The following is a 20,684-nucleotide window of genomic DNA, read 5'->3' as shown; positions in this document are numbered from 1 at the left end:
CCACCTGGGTGACATTCCATCCTTGTAATTTAAAAAACTGTAATTTACTGGAGCATGTAAAATCTTAATTGCTTTGAATGAGACAGAAATTAGTTCTCACATCTGTTCATGCCCTGAAGATTTACAGAGAAGCAAACAGATAGTGGCTGTGATTTATAATGTTGCGAAAACGTCAGGCTTGGGACAGAGGAGAAATCATAGCAGTATATATAATAGTGTGAGCAGTGAGGTGGGTTTTTCAGAAAAATGTAGATTTGGAAAATTTTACAATGCTCTCATTAATGTTATTTAACACATTCGGCTTGAATGTCTTATTCAAATGCATTCAAAGCTTTATATAGAGATTATTTTACTGGGATATATGTAATTATGTAAAGGGAATAGTAAATATTTTCCTTGGCTGTGACTCTATATTGTGGTCTATGCTGCATAACTTTATGCATACTTAGGTACATAGCAGAGGCTCTGTGGAATCCTCCTAGTAATGACAAAGATGCATATCAAGGCCACTAGCAAGAGCATCCTAGTGTGCATCAGGGTCTACCAATGAACATTGTCATTCCCTAGCTGGTGTCCTGATAGGCATTGGGAGCATCCAATGCACACTGGCCCTGATCTGCATTGCTCACCTCACTGGTTCTCCTGTGTAATAACATCACAGCAGCTGCTTGTTGAATATGGACATTGCGAAATTGCTCAATTTTATTTCCTGTAGATGTAAGTCCACTTACATTGATGTATGCCCCATACTATATTCTAGCCTTTTTATTTAACAAAAAATGACTATACCTAAAAGAACACTTTGTGAAAGGACCCATGCTGAAAGAGCGCTATACTTAATACATCTTATATCAACAGCTGAACATGTGTATGTTTGTTTAACCTTGACACATGTACTCCTTGATTTAATCAAGACATCCTTGAGTTAGGAATACATACACACAAAGAGAGAGAAACAAGATGGTGTGGTAAATTTGCTATGGAAAAATATATCATTGGAAATTGTTTTTTAAACTGGATGTGAACTGATAGTTTTCAATGTTTTTTTAATAGTTTTGCATGACACAGTTAAAAAACTGGCTTCATTTGACCATTTCATAAGAGGCAGGATCAGACCACATGCCTGTGGGAAGCCCTATACAGAAGCCCTACGCATGGAGTAGCAAAATATTATACAGTGCGTCCTTGGTACACGCGGGGGATCCGTTCCGGACCCCCCCCCCGCGTATACCAAATTCCGCGTATGCTCAAGTCCCGTTGTCCCCAATGGCCATTGGGGACAACTACCCTCCCTCCCCTCTCCTCCCCCCAACTCTTTCCTTCCTTCCTTCCCTCCCTCCCTCCCTCCCTCCCTCCCTCCTTACTTACCTTTTCGTCGCCGGGGGGCCCCGTTGCTGCTGCCGCCGCCGCCACCACCGCCTCAGCCGGAGCCGGGAAGGCCGGGTGGGGGTTTTGGAGGCCAAGAAGCCTCCAGCCTGCCACCCGGCCCTTCTGTGGTGGCGGCGGCGGCGGCAGCGGAGCACCAGCGCCAGAGGCCTCTTCAGCCCCCACTTCGCCGCCGCCACCGCCAGCACCTCTCTGCAAGGGCTGGGGGGTGGGCTGGAGGCCTCTTGGTCTCCAGTCCGCCACTTGGCCCCTGCATCGAGGTGCAGGCACCGGCGGAGTGGGGGCCGAAGAGGCCCCAGGCGCTCGGCCTCCTCCTCCTCCTCCTCGCTGCGGCGCCGCCACGGCTGACGGGGGAAAGGTCGGGCGCTGCTCCTGGAGGACTCCAGGAGCAGAGCCCGGCCTTTCCCCTGGCTGTAGCCGCGGAGGGAAGGCCTCTGGCGCTGGAGGACCAGCGCCAGAGGCCTCCCCTCCGTCGCCACAGCTGACGGGGGAAAGGCCGGGCGCCGCTCCTGGAGTCCTCCAGGAGCGGAGCCCAGCCTTTCCCCTGGCTGTAGCCGAGGAGGGAAGGCCTCTGGCGCTGGAGGACCAGCGCCAGAGGCCTCCCCTCCGTCGCCACGGCTGACGGGGGAAAGGCCGGGCTCTGCTCCTGGAGTCCTCCAGGAGCGGAGCCCGGCCTTTCCCCTGGCTGTAGCCGAGGAGGGAAGGCCTCTGGCGCTGGAGGACCAGCGCCAGAGGCCTCCCCTCCGTCGCCACGGCTGACGGGGGAAAGGCCGGGCGCTGCTCCTGGAGGACTCCAGGAGCAGCGCCTGGCCTTTCCCCCGTCAGCCGTGGCGGCGCTGCAGCGAGGAGGAGGAGGAGGAGGCCGAGCGCCTGGGGCCTCTTCGGCCCCCACTCCGCCGGTGCCTGCACCTCGATGCAGGGGCCGAGTGGCGGACTGGAGACCAAGAGGCCTCCAGCCCACCCCCCAGCCATTGCAGAGAGGTGCTGGCGGTGGCGGCGGCGAAGTGGGGGCTGAAGAGGCCTCTGGCGCTGGTGCTCCGCTGCCGCCGCTGCCACAGAAGGGCCGGGTGGCAGGCTGGAGGCTTCTTGGCCTCCAAAACCCCCACCCGGCCTTCCCGGCTCCGGCTGAGGCGGTGGTGGCGGCGGCGGCAGCAGCGACGGGGCCCCCCGGCGACGAAAAGGTAAGTAAGGAGGGAGGGAGGGAGGGAGGGAGGGAAGGAAGGAAGGAAGGAAAGAGTTGGGGGGAGGAGAGGGGAGGGAGGGAAGTTTTCCCAATGGCGGCGCGCGTGCACACGCGCCGCCATTGGGGACAAAATCCCCGGATTTGCCATGCGCGTATGCTTAAATCCGCGCATGGCAAATCCGCGTATAAGGAGGACCTACTGTACATGGAAGTCTACTCCCTCTGGTTGTGAGCAATGTATTACTCAGTAAATATATTAAGTGCATGGAGCTACACAAAGAAAAGGAGGGGGGACACAATAGCAAGAAAAGAGATGATTCCAGAGGGGAGATGCCAATATTTTCCTGCTGTTCTATGTTTCAGGTAGTAACTATGTGCCCTCTTCATAATTCAAATATTTGATCCTGAACAGGATACCAGTTTACAGACAGCACTGTAAACAAAACAGACTGCAGCAATCTAAATTTCAGGCTAAATCATTTTACTGTAGATTATGAAAAATCTGAATTTTAAATACCCCTCCTCCAAGTGTGGCTTCCCTTTTATGCTATTTTTTTAAAAAAAATTATATCAGTTTATTGCTCTTTTTTTCTAATTGTATTTTTTTCCTTTTTCTTTATAGGTCTCTTCCTTATCCTGGGCTTGATCTTATACCCTGCAGGTTGGGGTTGTCAGAAGGCAATAAGCTATTGTGGATCTTATGCTTCAGCTTATAAACTTGGTGACTGTTCTCTTGGCTGGGCTTTCTACACTGCCATCGGGGGTACCGTCCTGACTTTCATCTGTGCCGTCTTCTCTGCCCAAGCTGAAATTGCCACCTCCAGTGACAAAGTGCAAGAGGAAATTGAAGAGGGGAAAAGCCTTATCTGCCTCCTTTAATGATCCAAGAAAAATCACTTCATCTCTCAGAAGAACTGTTTACAAAGTGGTTTAATAGGTGGACTCTTGTAGGAGACAATGGATACATGCAAGTCTTCTAGAGGGTCAAGCATTATAGTGTCACTTTATAGGCAGTGTAAGAAGAAAATGTTAACTGGTGGGAATTCTTATAGTTGGTACATCAACAGGGTGCTACTTAGCACACCTGTTGGCTTCAAGTTTCTATGAATGATGCCAAACAACTGTGGAAGTGATTGACTTATGTTCATCACCATGAAGGACTGTGAAGGAATCCTTGAAGGATAATGTTTAAAATAAATATGTATGTCTCGAGTATTTACAGAACAAGATAGTGTAATCAGGCTTCAGTTTCAAGGGTTTTAGGCACCAAAAGTGGTAATATCCTCCACAGCAGAATTCAGTTTATCAAAAAAGCAGAACAATTTGTTTTGCATGCAATAGCAAATTGGGAGAATGTCTAGGAAACAAGCAGGAATTCCAGCTGTAGTTAACAGGAAAGGGACTTATAAGCAATACTTTACCTAAGAAACACTGGGTTAAAACCTAAACAAGTAATGGGCAGGAGCAGCCAGAATTTCAAGTAAATTACTTAGGTCTTCTACGCACAGGCAAGTAGTACTATTGATTTCTCTGAATAAATGTAGATGGTAAAGGAGATCTTAGGATGTGCCTATAAGACAAAATGTAGGTCCTCCATCTTCAGGGACATTAGCAAGCTCAGTACTGCCAGCTGCTTCTTCTCATCATTATGAGTCCAAAATGCCATCATGCTCATAGAGATCTGTGCCTAAAGAAACCACAGTACCACCTAATTGTAGTTCTTCTGAAAGCTCTTTTTAGGTTGTGTTGCACCCTTATGGAGATGCAGATTAGTGTTGCGGTTAGTGGTTTCCCACAAATGGTCCTTTTCCATTAGACTTGTCATTATATTTGTGTAATTTTCCATGCTTTTTTGAAAATACACAGAATGAAAGACCAGCACAATGCAGTGGTGTTTGTATAAGAAAAGTGAAGAGATGACTAATGTCTAATATCTTGATGTTCAGTTATTAGGTTAACCTCATTAACATTGATATTTTATATTGTACCTTTTTGATAGACAAAGAAGAAACACAGCAGTTGGGAGGCTGCTAGATTAAAATGCCACATCAAACCACTAATGAAAACCACTTATTTCTATCATATTTTCTAAAAGAAAGAAAATTCCAGTGAAAAGGAATGTAATTTAGAATCTACCGTTTAACTCAGGATTATTGTGCATGGCTGCTGCTTCTTTAACCACTGCTACAAGAACTCTAGTAAGGCACCTGTAAATTAACAAGTGGGAATTATAGACGTACACTTTTTGTATGATGTTATCAAAGCTGACATGTTGAATACCGAAAGTGCTAAACGTGGGAACTGCCAGTCCACAAAAGCCAGGGTGCCTCTATGTGACAGTTGTGACAGCTACACCATGACTAGTGTTCAAAAATGTGTGGACAGTCCCCAAAGTGAAGTATGAGAGGGGCTCTGCAACCCACATGTAGCACAGCAGACACCACAACTTAGCAGAGTATAAAATGCCACTTTTAGAAGAGGGGAAGGAAATCATACATAGATGAGTATGACAAGCAAAACTGTTAACCTTGCTTAACCTGGAAATCCAACAGTATGTGGCTGGAATTTTGTTAGTAATATATGTGCATATAATTCAGTGTTGTGCATGTATGTCTGGCTTTGTACACTGCACAAGGAGCCATTGACTAGCTCTTCCCAGAATAGCCTAAAAACACATTCCCCCCCTAAAAAAAATTTTTTTAAGAAGAAGAAGTAGGCTAACTTTGGCTCAAGGCAAATGTTGCCTGCTATTATGGACTGCCAAATGCTTGTTAAACCCTCCCAAGGTTTAGCAAAGCCCTGATGGCCAAAAAACATGGTTGATGGGACCCATTTAGAGATCCAAGCAGGATGCTTTCATTCTACATACTGGGAGGTTCCAGTACAAAGCCCCTTCATCATGTTTATGGTTGTGCGATTTGCTCTTCTTGCTAGTAGTAAAGGACTAAAACTTTAGGTTGAAGCATTTTACTGTTGCGGTTAGAATAACCAGTAAATTGAGCTATTCAGATGTTTACATTAAGAGCTGCCTAAATAATCACAGGGTATGATTTTACCACATTCCACATAGGGAAATTTTTTGTCAGACTGAACTTCATGTAAATATCGCTACAACTGCTGCTTAGATCCAGGTGCATGTGCATCATGAATCTGGCTGTGCACCAAACAGCAACCCCTCCCCCTTAAAAATGCAGCAGAATGTACAATAAATAATTTCACATTTTCTCCCCACACACATATTTAAGATACTCTGGTACTTCAACTCCATACTGTTTCTTGAGCTACATTTGTTTCAAGAGCTGTTCAGGACTGTTACTGCATATCTTTTCAAAATGAACATCTGGGGGAAAGAATGTGCATCAGAACGACTGGCTTTCCTTGCTTTTCTCCAACAAAGTCACCAGAGCACTTTGGACAAAAACAGCTCCCAGCTTGGAAATGCAAGTAGTAAAACTGCCATGGAAGGGTTTTTACTAGATTAGTGAATGTATGAATCAGCCCTGAGAGACAGAGCAGTCAAAGTAATAGCTTTTATGGAACAGACTAGTATAGGGTGCACTTGAAAAAACACTTGTCGTGAAAGAACTTGTTGATTCAATAAACCACTGTTTTTTGTACTTAGTCCCCTACATTTCAAATTTTCCTTTTTGTCATGGTTTCAAAATGGTATGCCAGCTTAACAGACTGCCATTTTGCAATGTTGACTGCATAATCAATCAGTCAGCTTTTTAAAAAACCAGACAAACTGTGGTGTTCCCAATTAATTGACAGATAGCCTTTCAATACTGCATACAGGTAAGGTGTTCAGGGAGATGCCAGGAAGCAGGGAAGTCAGCTTCTGCCAGCCCTCTTCTACATTATTTTCTTTGCATCCAATCCATTTAACTTTAGAATTTGTCTGTGTTTTTTTTAAATCTTGAACAAAGTGCATTATCCACAAGAAAATGGATCAAAAAGGCACAGTAGCATAATAATGCAGCCTAGGCCCAACTAAATCTTAGCTAGCACATAAATCAGAAAAGTAATTTTGTTCCTTACTAAGATACTGTTTTAGTATATTTGCTTTAGAATCACCACCTAAAACAATTGCGTCTTACAGACTAATATAGCTCAACTATAAAACTGCTTTTGTTCAAATGCCTCCAAGCTCAAAAAGTTACTGAGGAAGGAGGCACGCCCCTGCCCTTTACCTGTACTACAATAGCACGCACCAAGGTCTGGAGCTTTCCTGGAATGCAGAGGTACAGTCCTATATAAAGGACTATGCACATCCCATTGATACCTTCAAGATCTCAACCCCATGTTTGATCCAAATGAGGATTTCACTAACCAATCGTTGGTGTTGCCTATACAGTAGGGCCTTGCTATCTGCGGGCTTGCCATCTGCAGACTTAAGCATCCACAGATAGTAAATCCCGTTGTTGTCTATGGTGCTAGCAGCCATGCACACACTGTGCTGCCATTAGGGACAATGGGGCTTGAGATCTTGCATTTCTTTGTATCTGTTGGGGGGAGGGGGTCCAGAACAGATCCCCTGGGATATGAAGGTCCAACTGTATAGGAAACAATGTTCCTTTCTTACAGGTGGGACACCGGTTTTCTAAGTTTTGGTTCCAGTTCATGCTTCGTGAAGGGGTTGGGGTGCACCACATGAAAAAAAAAAAGCCTACAGCATGGTTTCATTGTTTTTGTACCCACTGCTATCAATATAATCTCATAGTTACTTGAAAGTTCTGTTGTCACCCCCTAAGTTTACATTAAGGTGTGTCCATCAAACTACCAAGCTTTTGATAAAATGTCCAAAGAAACATCCTGCAATTTAATCTGCAGTTTTCATCTCTAGAAACTATGCTTGAAATGTAGTATTTCAGTTTACTGAGATTTATATGTCATTGCTTTTTCAAGGGAGTAACAAATTTAAAATCTAAACAATTTATAATGTGCAATACAAAGATTAGAAAATGAATGGTTTGAAAGGGACAAGAATGCTAAGTTTCTGTAGACAAAACAACTATAATGTCATTTAACATCAGAAATCAACCTTGTCCTTAAAAAATCCCTCTTTGAAAGAAGGCATGGTTAACAATAACTGCAGTGATTGGTAATCTATTTATAGCCTTAACTCTAAATGTGAAGGGTAAGATGGTATTTAGCAACTAAGGCACTCATTGGCAAAAAGAAGAGGAACAGGGAAGGGATGTTTGATGTGCTACAGTCTGCTAAACTTAGTAAGGAACATTGTTGTTGAGCTGTACTGCTAATTTAATTTGTCAACAATATAGTTTGTTTGTTTTTTGCCTAATAAACAATTATTAACTCCTGATGTTTGCAAAGAAATCATTTCCAATTTTGAACTGGAATTATGGCAACACCAACGCTCACGATTGTGAAAAAAAGTATGCTATTTTATCTGTAAAACAAGACAGAAATGTCAAGAAATGTCACAATTGGTTGTGGCTTCTAGGTACGGGAGAAAGAAGAGGTAACCATTTTATTAATAAATAACTGTATGGACTGTTGTCATCTTTCGGAGCCTAGTGAAAAGTGGTGCATACAACTGGAGATAGAATGAGCTGTATTTTCCAGTACTGACACATAAAAACATTTGTGTCAATAACTCTAAAATACATCAGATATCAATACCGAATTTTCATCGAATACATTTTTAATAACAATGAAAGTAATCAAGATGATCTTGGTAATCAAGAAGATCCTGGAATTAACTTACCTATTACTGAGCCCATATTTATTCCTTACGCTTTAGATAAAATAACTCTCCCCTTACTACATCTCTTCATGATAGCTACCACCTTCACAGAATCTGATAAAACTATAAAAATGTATAAATGTATACCTTACACTGCTTTCTTAATTCCTTTGTATTTAAACAAAATGAATCATTGAATAAGTTAACTGTGGCCTAAACCATTGTTTTAATCACATTGGAGTGGAGAGGATGGACACTTGTAGATCTCATTTCAGGATGTGCCCCCCTCTAATGGGGACCCAAGAATGATTAGGAACATCATTATTTGCCAGGGTGCATGGAGGTTTTAGGTTTCTTAGTTTAATGACTTTCAAATGCATCCTTGCCAGAAATGATACAGGTCAGCTGAGTAGAGAAAGCCAATTAAGTGCAATTACTAAATCAACATGCTGATCATGGGGAAATCTTGTTAGGAAAGGCATTTATAAAATAAAATAATGAAATTCCAAATAAACCATAGGTGTTTAAAGTGTGAGCTACAACTCTTCCTTGCTGTAGTGATGTATTTTCCCATTCCCATCCCAATACACTGGCATCTTGGCCCTAGCAAGCAGAGACATTTATCTGGCTGCTCCTGTACTACTCTGTATAGGTGTGTGCTATCTTTGATTTTGTTGATGCATCTGTATAAAGAACATCAGAGAAAGTGATCTTGCACAGCAACCACAAAGTGATCTTAATATAAAAGACAGCAAGTAACAGACATTTTCAGAGGTTTAATTTTACTTCCAACAAATTCCTGGACAAATGTAATACTTGTAGATTTCATTAGTACTAACAAATCATTCTCTTCTTAAAGCTTCCAATTTACATCACAGAACCAAAACACTGCATCTATTACTGGGTGTTTCCTTAAAAACAACCCCGTACTAAGTGTACTAATAAACTGTTCCGGCAACTGACACGAGTTTCCCACTGCAGAAAGTTACAGAATCTATATACAGATTACAAAAAAAAAAAAAAAAGTACCTGACCCAGGTATACTAGTGCATAATTACATGTGTTTAGTAGGACCAGGCAATGGATGGTGATGTGTATTCAGTTGCACATCAGTGTAAAGTAAAACAGTGCCACTGGGTGATACTATATGATCGTTTGGATGAACATCCCACTATGGGTGTCTGTCTGCACTGTATAACATACATACTCTGCTTCTGTGTAACTATACAAGACTAGAGCTGGATCAGGGCAAATAACATGATTTTTCTGTACATTTTAACCCTCTTCCATTTTATCTCACCATTTACACACACACAAAAAAAAACCTTTTCCTTATTTTTAAAACTATACAGAGCAAACATTCAGGAAACATTTTTATTCTATGTCACTCAGTTAATACAATAAATATGCAGAACCTTTGAACTACCCAGACATGCAACATCAGAAAATCTGTGTGCATTTCTACAGAACCATGACATTCACCATGATGGCAAAGCATTGTTAGTAATTTACAAATATACAGATAATCTCTCAGATAAATAACCCCAATGTCAAAATTATATAGACCACATACTGACAGTCCAGTGTTGAAACTCAATCTGAATTAAACTTCCAACAACTGGATACTACAAAATGACAAGTAATGGACATATTATCTTTTCACTAATGTTCCTTCATACCATCCATTTCTTACAACATTTAACATACAACAGCCTTCTGCCACATGAAAAATCAGAAATTGGGGGCAATGTGAAAATTTACTACCTGATCAAATGCTATGGATACTGTAACTTCCAGAGGTTTATGAGAATCTAATATGCTATCTACATTACAATTTCAGTTTGGGGGGGCCATCATGGCTAACAAGATTACTGTACTGAAGACGAGATCTGCATTTATATATTTCAAGTTTCATTTTGCTTCATCCCCTGAGAAAAAAATTATTCAAGAACCACCCTTTTCAAAATGTTAATAGTTTTCCTCCTCAACACAGTTTAAAGAGTTAACAAAATTGTTCTAGGGCTGCTGATGTATTGCAATAAATGTACATAAGTGATGAAAGTCAACACATTGACCGTATTAATCAAGAAATAAATACCCTGAATTTTACGCTACATCCACAATTTTACTTGCCCTCTATGTTATATATAGATTTAAAATTATTTATAAAATATAATTCCCACATCATCTACATTCTAACATTTATAACCGCAATGAAGCTTTTCTAATTGTTTATTTTGTAATTGCAGATATGGGAGAACGGCCCAATTGTGGAATTAGATTGTACTGTATTACCATTTTTCTAAGTAAATGTTGGCTCATATTGAATTAAATAAAGGTAGGACCCATCTTGCAACAATTTTACCTACCACATAACAATTAAAAGTCCCCTTCACAAAAGAAATATTGTTTGAAAAGTTAGTCCAAGATATGTACCATATGTATGCTGTATGGCAAAATGAGAGATGGGAAAAATTATGTTAAATTGAAAAATTATGTTAAAACTAGGGGAAAAAGAAAAATTGCATTAAACTGAGAGGCAACTGGGACTCAGAATATTATGATGATGAATTAAAAACCACCAACACCCTCTGTACAACTCCCACTGTCAGCTGATCAATGCTGAAAACTCTTTCAGTTTGCATTTGATACAATGCATTTATTCAGAGTAAATTACATATGAAGGCTGAAGTATGTTAAAAGATTTCACGTACATAACTGAATGCAATTTTTTAAAACCCTGAATAGGCTTGTGATTATGATTAAAATTTTAAAATTTAAATAAAAAATAAAATAGAGAAGCAGTAAACAGAGTGAATGACAAGGCTAAACTTCAGTACCATTGTTAAACACAAGTGCACACTTTTAAAATGTTGGAATTCTTAAGCACAACCAAAAATGCCACAGCATTTTAACAGGACAAGAAGTACTACCAATGGGAGAGTTCCAGACACTGGTTAAAAGTATGTTTTTAATGAATACCCTGAATTCCACACTACATCCATGATTTTAAAAGTATCTTTAACAGTATGTTTTTCAAATTCATGAATACTGAAATTAAAATATAATCACTCAGCTTCAATTCAATGTAATTTTCTTCTCTTCACCTTCTAGTGAAGTATCTGTGTTCCAATATTTCTGTGTTAGAACAAACTTACACCATGAAAAAACAAATTTCCAACCCTATTACCATAGTGGCAGAGACAAAATCTGGACCAAAACAATAGCTCAGCATGGTTAAAACTGTTTCATGCAAACTCAGATTTTTATCAAAAGATTTATTATCCTAAAAAAGAATTTACACTATCTATCATACTTATTTTAAGCTTACATTTGCCCTTCTTCATCAGTTGCCAAAACTATAAAGCAGCAGTGGCCCAAATTTCTTGTTCAGAATTCAGCCCCCCTGTTTCTTATGTAAGAATATAGGGAAGTAAATTGTTAGGAACAACGGGATTTAACCCAAAGTGCTTGTCTAGTCAAGTGAATGGTTCTGGAGAGAACTTTCAAGAAAATGCCTAAATTCCAATTAAATTGTCCCCAGGAGCTGCCATATCTTTTTCAGATCTACAGTTGAAATTTTCACCAATACAGAGTGCCTCCAAAAAATTTGGAGAATAATATAACATTTTATGTTAAGAGTAGTAGCCAGAAAATACTTACAAATAAATATGTCATAAAGGAATGAAACAAGGACCTTTTCCTGTTTTAGCTCATGCACAGCTCAAGAGACATACATGCTGTGTGCATTTTTAACACAAGTCTTCAGGGAATATAAGTGACTGAAAAATAAAATACAGCCAGAAAGTTGTAGTATTTTTCATCTCCTTTTCTCTACATTTGGTTACCCTTAAAAGCATTTTGAGCTGCACTAGTAGCTGCTGTTGATGCTGCATTGGCTGCTGCAGTTTGTACAGTTTTGTTGGACATCACGCCTGTTGCAAATTCTTGTTGCGCTTTCTCAAAACTTGCTCCAGTTGTGCGATATAAACCATGCACCTATGAAGAAATGAAGTAAAAGTGAGAGATGTTTTGGGATAAAATACTGTATTTACATTTTTAGTAGTATTTAGTAGGATTTTTAAGGCATCAGAATATTAAGGGGTGAAACAATGGAAATCTGAAGACTAAGAACTACCATCATGCTGTCAATATGTACTGCCGATGACCACAAATCAGAGGGTGCAACTACACATTACATGATTTGAATGCCAATGAAAACAGGTTTCCCATGTTAAGGTTCCTCACACTCATATCACAATGCTACATTCTGCTCTGCCTCCGTTCTCCTCACTGGGAACCACTCAAAGAACAATGAAATGTAGATTATAAGGACAAATGTGACTTCATCAACAGGACTACAGGGTCCTGATCAAGAAAAGCAACAGTACCACTCTACTGAACTTTGGTCAAGCTTCACTTGGAATATTATGACAGGTTCTGGACACCACCATTCAAGAAGGATGATGACAAGATGGAATATGTCCAGAGGAGGATGACCAAGATGGCAGATATCTGGAAACCATGCCTTATGACAAATGGCTAAGGGAGCTGGGTATGCTTAGCTTGGAGAAGAGATTGAGAAATGATATGATAGCTATCTTTAATATTTGAAAGAATGAAGTGTGGAAGATGGAGCGAGCTTGTTTTCAGTTGCTTTCAGTTGCTTCTAGAGAGTGAAACGCTCCAGAATTTCAAATTACATAAAAAAAGATTCCACCTAAACAGAAAGTCTCACTTGACAATAAGAGGTGTTCAACAGTGCAATAGACTGCCTTTGAGGGTAGTGTACACTCCTTCTTTGGAGGCCTTGAAACAAAGGCTGGATAGGCATCTTTCAGGTGTGCTTTAATTTTGTATTCCTGCATGGCAGGGGATCAGATTGAATGGCCTTCGCAGTCCCTTCTAAGGGGCTTTAAGAGCTGCCCCTTTCCTGGCTGGATCGGAGTTCTGGCAACCTCACACCATGGCCCCAATCAAGACTTTGGAGAGCACAAAAAAGGAACTGCAAAAAGCAGCTCCTTTTTGTGCCCTCCAAAGGGCACCATGATGCTATGTGCTGTCTGGAATGACGTGCGGCATCATGGCACCCTGGGGGCGGAGTCGGCATGCATCATCAGGACACTGCACCCTGACTCCACCCACAGGCCGGCCTTTCAGACCAGTCTATATAGGGCCTAAGTCTATGATTCTATTATTATTTTGTATTGGTATATAACCATTCCTTCCTAAACAAGCATCTAGTTCCATCCAATCATTAAGCTTCATCATTTTGCAGGTATGATATTTGTTAATGTGCACATCTTCAAATTATGTATGTTTCGACTCTTATCAGACTTAAGCTATGAGATAGCTTTATACTGTTAAAGACTTAAAGAAGCAACATTAATCCAAACAGCTCTTGAAGATATTGGAAGTAAAGGAAATATTTCTATGGTATAGAAATATATGGTATAGTAGTTCTACCCATTGCAAGACAAAATGTAGTAAGAAAACCAGATGAAATAAATGAAAAAATAATTTGATCAAAACTCAGAATAATTAGATGGAAGGATCTGATATGGCATACTATTGAATTATGAGAGGCACAGAAGAATAATCCTGTTAAACTAAACCAAGTTTTCAGAAGTATATTAATCTCTTACTCATTAATGCTTCCATTAATCTGTAAGGTTTTCTAGTATCTAGCTGGGAACTCAATGCCATTATTAAAAAAGAAATAATTAGAAACACCTTAAGTCATGATTGGGCAATTCTAAATTAACAGGAGAATATGTCTGAATTTGCTCAGTAAGCCTTATTTCTTAAATAAATCTATTTAATATAAAATTGAATACAAAATTGCTACTATCTTTCCTTGGACTGTACCAAGTGCCTATGCTCCCAGACCCCCAAAGACACATCTGACTTGTCCCTTTATAGTTGGAAAGTTTCATGTTACCATTCAACAGAGATTAAATTTTACTTTTCTTTAAAATTATTTTAAGCCACTGTGGGTTCACTGGCAGGTGAGAGGCAGGGTATAAACTGAATGAATGAGTGAAAGAATGAATGAAATTCTCTGCTCCAAAATAGGTTTTTCAGCCTCTAAACCTTTTAAGATCTCTGCTAGATATTTTCCCCACAGCATGTTAACTCCTTGAACATATACAGTAAAATGAAGGCTACAATCAACATCTGGCAAGGCAAAAAGCTCTTTATTGTCTGGGCTCTCAATGTTTTCAGCTAGCTGCTGAGTACTTTTAAATAAAACAAAAAAGCCAAAACAATTGACTGAGTCTTTAACTTAGTCTATCCATCTGTAATATGGTGTACTTCTTTTCTTATTACCTTACCAAGTATTATTGTTTTTTCTAGTGAATCATGCCTTCTCAAGATATGGCCAATGTATAGTAGACTCAATTTAATCATCGTGACTACTAGAAAGAGTTCAGCCTTGACCTGCTTTATTTGTCTTTTTTAGCTGTCCACAATATCTGCAGAACTTTTTCCAGCAACACATTTCAAATGAGTTGATTTTCTTTCTATCGGCTTTCTTCACTATACAGATTTCACTGCCCAGCTTTCACTTTGATATTCAATTATTTATTTTTATGCTTGTGGATTTTGTCTACAGCTGCCCTTCTCGTTTTTAGTCATCTTCTGATTTCTTGACTGCAGTTTCCATTCTAATTAATGACTGAGCCAAGGTTTGGAAAATCTTTTAATGATTTCAATGTCTTCATTGTCTACTTTAAAGTTATGTAAATCATCTGCAGTCTTTATTTTTGTTTTGCTAATTTTCAATTGTAAGCCTGCCTTTGCTCCCCCCCCCCCCCCAATTGACTTCCTTGAAAAGGACCTACCTTCCAGCTTGTTGTGCTGGCTATGATTTGAACCTCATAGTAGCCACAGCTCTGATTTTGCAAGACCTATTACTGTTACTAAAAGAGTTTCATGGCAGTCTCTCATCTGTAAGGTTACCATACGTTGAAGCCACCTTGATGGCACATTGCAACAAAGTAATTATCAGTAAAAATGAGCCAATGCTGTGCAGTGGTTTGAGCGTTGGTCTACAATTTTGGAGACCAGGGGACAAATCCCTGGCCATCCATGGAAGCCCTCTGGGTGACCTCGGGCAAGTCATACTCCCAGCCTCAGAAGGAGAGAAAACCCCGTGATAGGATCACCGTAAGTTGGAAACAACTTGAGGGCATACAGCAACAGTTATCATTATATATGAAGTCTGACCTCTAGTGGTAACTAAGAAGCACTGCAAACATGTTTCACAGAGACTGGTTTGGGTAATACTAGGTGTGACTGATACACTCAAGGTACCAACCCAGCAGCTAGACTCCTGACTTGCAGTGATGGAAGAAAACTCTCTCTCTCTCAATACACATGCACACACACAGAAGTGTGAATGCATTTTCTTCTTGCTCTCTGCTGCTCTTACCTCGGGGGTTTTCTTTCACTGTTTGCTTTCTCATTTTGCCCTGCCTTCATTACTTGTCCCTGTTCCTGTCTGTCCTACCTCATTCTCTCTTTCTCACGCTCACTCTATAATAGTAGCCTAGATCTTTCTAACTTACAGCTTTCCAAATTACTGCCAGGTATGCCACTCCAGAGGGGTGAATCGGGTGGATAGAGGACATGAGAAGATGAAGAAACTCAGAAAAAGAGAAGGAGTGGGAAGTGTGGAGAGCAGACACAGAGAACGGAAGAAACGGGACAGAGAGAAAGAGAAAGCAGCAGCATTTTTGAAGCTGTGGCAAGAGAAGGAGAGAGGAAGCACATGGGGGGAAATCAGCAATAGTTTTTGCAGCCACAAAAAGAGAACACAAACACAAAACAAATACAGGCACAGGAGAGAAAGAAAAAGCAGGAGCATTTCTGTGGCTGCAGCAAATCATGTCTTGCATTCAGGAAGCTGCAACAGGTGGTATCTGTGTGCCTTGGGCTCTTGGGGGCTTTGGACCTTTGGGGTGGGATCTTTAAAAGGCTTAGGGGGTTGCATTAACGGGTTACATTTTGCTCATCCAATCTCTAAAGCTTGAAATCTTGATATCTGAAGGAGTGCCTCTCCTCACGTAAATCCGCCTTCCGTTATGTACCACTAGTGGGAACAATATGCTAGCTAAGAATTTGGCAGATGACATTCTTCCCACACTTGTCAAATGTGCCCTTCTCTTTGAGTCTTGACTGGTAATAAAACTGGTTTCTTTCCATTATCATCTTAAAAACTTGGGTTTTTACTAGAGCCTTTTGGACCTAATGATTTCATCCAAATCTGTAACATACATGGTTTTACATTGCTATAGCTTTTAAAATTACTCAATTGTTTAATATGCTTTTATAATGCTTACATTAGTTTTACAGATTTACATTTTAAATTGTTTAGACTGATTTTATTGAAAGCCACCCAGACTTTTCTATGGTGTAAGGTGAGATACAAATATTTTACAATAATTTTTAATAACACCACAAATCCACCTAGGGAATGTAGAACTAGTTGCAGAAGTGTTTATAGATCAGCCATAGCAATACATAGGGAGATTTTATTTTTCACCATTCTTCATCATTTGCTATGATGGCTAGGGCTGCTGGGATTTGCAATCCAAAAAATATCTGGAGGGCCATGTGATTCCCAACCCTATATTAAAATAAATTTAACTATTCCTATAGTCCACTGGAATAAATAGGATTTGAGCACAGAACCATCAAACATCCAAACCTCTCAAAATTCATGATGACTTAAAAGCCATCTAACTTCTATTGAATGTATCTGTCTGCACTTTGCTTTAAGAGTATCCATTTCCAGCAGCCCTGAATGTTAAAACTTAGAAAAACCAGTCTACACAAATCAGATCAATGCCTATGATTATGGAATATTTTAAAGAAGCACTGTTGGAAGGAATATATGTAAAAAATTTACTTCATATACTTCTGGAAATTGCTATGAACATAATGAGTTCTCTACACAACACATGCACACACACAAACAAAGCACCACTGAAATAAGCATTCCTGCCATAGCTGCAACATTTGGAAAGCTAAGAATAGAGAAGCTAAGCAAGTTCCAAACTAAATTAGTTCACAATTATAATATAAATATAAACATAAATATAGCAATACATACACAGATACGTTGTTATATACAAATCAATTTGTGTGTGTGTGCACGCATGATTTGTTACATTCAAAATATGGTGGTCTGGATATCACTTGACATACATCAGGAAATGCATATTAAGAAAGCCTTCAATAGACTGGTGACTAACATGCTCTCTCTCTCTCTCTCTCTCTCTTTCTGACATACACATAAAAAGTACTTACCTTTTTAAACATAACTAGTGAGATTACTGCAGATGCTGTGAAAAGTGCTGCTATGATTATCATCATGATGCCTACTGGGATACTAAGGTTAAGCCCAGTGAGAGATGAAATCCATCCACTGAAGAGAAAAAAACAACAGACAACTCACAAATATAGATATATTACATATTAATGTTCAAATGATAATAACATGTTCTAGAACTATAACTATTGTTACTTTCACTAATACTCAGATAAGGTAGGCGCTTGATAGACGGGTCCTATGGGGTGCTGTCGTCACGTGCGAGGGGTGGCGCTTTCAGACGCCTCTCACACGTGACAAGGGTGTCAAAATGGCGGCGCCCTATACATACAGGCACCGCCATTTTGACGTGACGGACGCCTAGCATCCGCACGTCTCAGCGCCTTTATGACACCACAAGTGCGCCACTGGCACCTTGCGGCATCACAACAACGCCGCAAAAAGAACCTTTTGCGGGTTCTTTTTGCTGCGCAAGGGAGCCGCGCGGTTTGTCTGCTGCGGCTCCCTCGTGCAGCAAACTAGGGTGGCGGCAGACCATCCTTTTGGATGGTCTGTATCCCGCCATTTTAATTTTACCACCCAAACCCCTCAATATGGACTACAGGAGAAGGGAGAAAAAAACACAACCAAAACTTTTAAAGCATTTTAAAAAGAAGGTTCACTTTGGTAAGAACTAACAATGCATATATATTGTAGACAATGGAGAATATCATAAGGAACAGAATTGAACTCTTTGCTCTTTTAATGGTTTTGAAACTCATTTGTATGGAATGTAAAGTAGAGCGAAAATACACGTGCAAGTGTTTCATGAATTATATGTCTCATGCTGGTAGGTATAAAATGATGCCCATGTAGGTTATACTACCCGCTGATTAAGCATTATTTTGCTTAATATATAACTGAAAGGTTAGAATCAGCAAGAGGTCCTCGTGGTTAGCTCAAAGCTTCTGCAGACACAAGAATATGGCAATTCATAACCCAACTTTGCTCAAATGAACAAGAACACCTAACACCAAAGTGGTTGTTGAGGTCTGACTATGTCAACTGGGCCAATAAGTCCTAATAAACAGGAGTCCTGCCTACATCAATAACCATAACAGTTAGTATGTTAAAGTAACTACTGACACAACCACTACTCCACTAATCTAGATTCCATCATACAGACAAATAATCAAAGCCACCGTACGTAATCTCTTGCCTATTATCTTTGTGTCCATCGGATTCAGAAATATGAAAACACAGTTGCCACAACTGACTGAGATGTTCCTTCCTAATCAAGATATGCTTTTTTGGAAACTACTCCACCACTTAACACCAAAATGGTTATTGAGGTCTGGATATTCCAACTGGGCCAATAAAATTTTTTACTTGCCCTTAAAATTGCCAATACCATTCCATATCCACTAGAAACAGCACAGTAGGAAAATTACAGCCCAGATAGGGACCATAACAATTGCCAGATGATGATGGACTACACAGAGGCCAGAATTACTTAAAAACATTCTTATCCCACAGATTGATGGCAGAAATAAGAAGGTAGGCAAAATGTGACATGCAGACTACCTGAAGCTTCCCAGGACTTTTCCAGCATTCTTTCTAAAAACCTGTGTGCAATTGGCAAACTGCAGGACAGAAAAGTGACCATTGCAAGTGGCGATTTAACTGCTATTTCCCCATCATTTTAAAAGCCCTCAATAGCCCAATCAGAAATGAATGACCAGTGAAGAATATAAGGCTAATTAGCAATCTCTGTTAGGAATAAATAATGCCTATTAGCCTTGCTACATTACTATGACAGAAATCCCCTTCAATTAAACACTGAGGAGCAAATGAGTCAAATTGTCTTCTTAGTTGCCCACTTCTCTCTTGTTTGCTGTTTTTGAAGCCACTCAGTAATTGACAGCAATGCCAGAATGAGCGTTTTGCAGACAGAAATGTTAAAAACCCAGTTATCTACAGTTGATTGAAGTGACCTGTTGTAATCCCAACCATAGCTGCAAAGTTTATAATATACTGTTGATGCAAAACAGTTATGGGGGTTTCAGCATTTCTTTGTAACACAGTGATCTGGCTTAACCTTCACGCCCCAGCCTGAAATATTAAAGAGTAATTATTCCTCAATGTATTGCTAAAACTTTGACAAGGTGATATGCTAATCTATTTCCATGTACAGTACAGATTATTGCTCTATAATAAAGTAGTTGTCTTACCAATTGCCCCATCCTTGGAATCCTGCCGCCTGAAGTACATGTACAGCGAACTGACAAATGTACACAAAGAAGAAAACAAAGAATCTAAAGGAACTGTCACTTCTGAAATGAAGAGAGACAAAGAGAAAAATGTTAACTATTTGTACAATATTTGCCAAATATTACAACAGAGGAAGCTCAATACCAGGAAGGCATAAGTATTAATAGAAATATCAAACAGCATGCATAACCACTGTCATTTATAGAGAAATGCATTTTTAAATGATTACAACAAAGCCCCATGGAAGCAGAGCTGTTTACTTTCTGGAATAGCATTCCCAAACCAGAACTATCAATGTAATCTGACTAATGTACAATATTTAAATATTGCCTGAACAGCAAGTGCTAGTGAAATATCAAACATCAGAAGCAAAACACAAAACAAATAAGTCTAAGCAACTAAACAAACCTAATGACATTTTAACAAAAATAACTTTAGTTTATCTTCTAATAGTAACCTCTGACCAAGCTTTGCTCACTTGAGATTTTTTCTTATTTGGAAGGATAACTTATTCCAAGACTATAAACCTCTTTTCTTACACAGTTAGTGTTTAGTAAAAGAAGGAATGTTGCTGTCCCCATTAATCAAGCCACTTCTCTTCTTTTCTGTTGTACCACATTCATTGCTCTCCTCTATCCCACTTTCTCCCAGGTAGGTTACATTGAAAGTGTATGGCTGGTGCAAAGTGGTTCACTGGTGACAAGATGTTTCAAGTCATAGTCCAAAGCTCTATGCACTACATACTGACTCTCAATTATTAGGCTTAATCAAGCAAAGTAACAAGCTGTAGAACTCTGTAAAATAAATGCAATTACTGTATG

At 39.9% G+C, this 20,684-nt stretch overlaps 2 protein-coding genes across 2 annotated transcripts in view; one reads left to right on the top strand and one right to left on the bottom strand.

Moving 5' to 3' along the window:
* The window catches only part of LHFPL2 (LHFPL tetraspan subfamily member 2), a 130,539-nt gene extending 122,655 nt beyond the window's left edge, over nt 1–7,884 (top strand). The window contains exon 4 of the mRNA XM_089494655.1: nt 3,192–7,884. Coding sequence (XP_089350781.1) covers nt 3,192–3,448 — 257 coding nt within the window. The 3' untranslated portion in view covers nt 3,449–7,884. The remainder of the gene's footprint in view (nt 1–3,191) is intronic.
* A 1,153-nt stretch (nt 7,885–9,037) lies between these two features.
* The window catches only part of SCAMP1 (secretory carrier membrane protein 1), a 59,738-nt gene continuing 48,091 nt past the window's right edge, over nt 9,038–20,684 (bottom strand). Inside the window, exons 7-9 of the mRNA XM_089494644.1 lie at nt 19,824–19,925; nt 17,592–17,709; nt 9,038–12,275 (exon numbers count right to left, since the gene is read on the bottom strand). Coding sequence (XP_089350770.1) covers nt 12,111–12,275; nt 17,592–17,709; nt 19,824–19,925 — 385 coding nt within the window. The 3' untranslated portion in view covers nt 9,038–12,110. The remainder of the gene's footprint in view (nt 12,276–17,591; nt 17,710–19,823; nt 19,926–20,684) is intronic.

This window comes from Sceloporus occidentalis, unplaced genomic scaffold, assembly GCF_023333645.1.
Source record: "Sceloporus occidentalis isolate IW3139 unplaced genomic scaffold, rSceOcc1.0.p SCAF_1, whole genome shotgun sequence".
Lineage (NCBI taxonomy): Eukaryota > Metazoa > Chordata > Lepidosauria > Squamata > Phrynosomatidae > Sceloporus > Sceloporus occidentalis.
The sequence above is the reverse complement of the archived record's forward strand: the minus strand, read 5'-3'. Positions and strand labels throughout refer to the sequence as shown.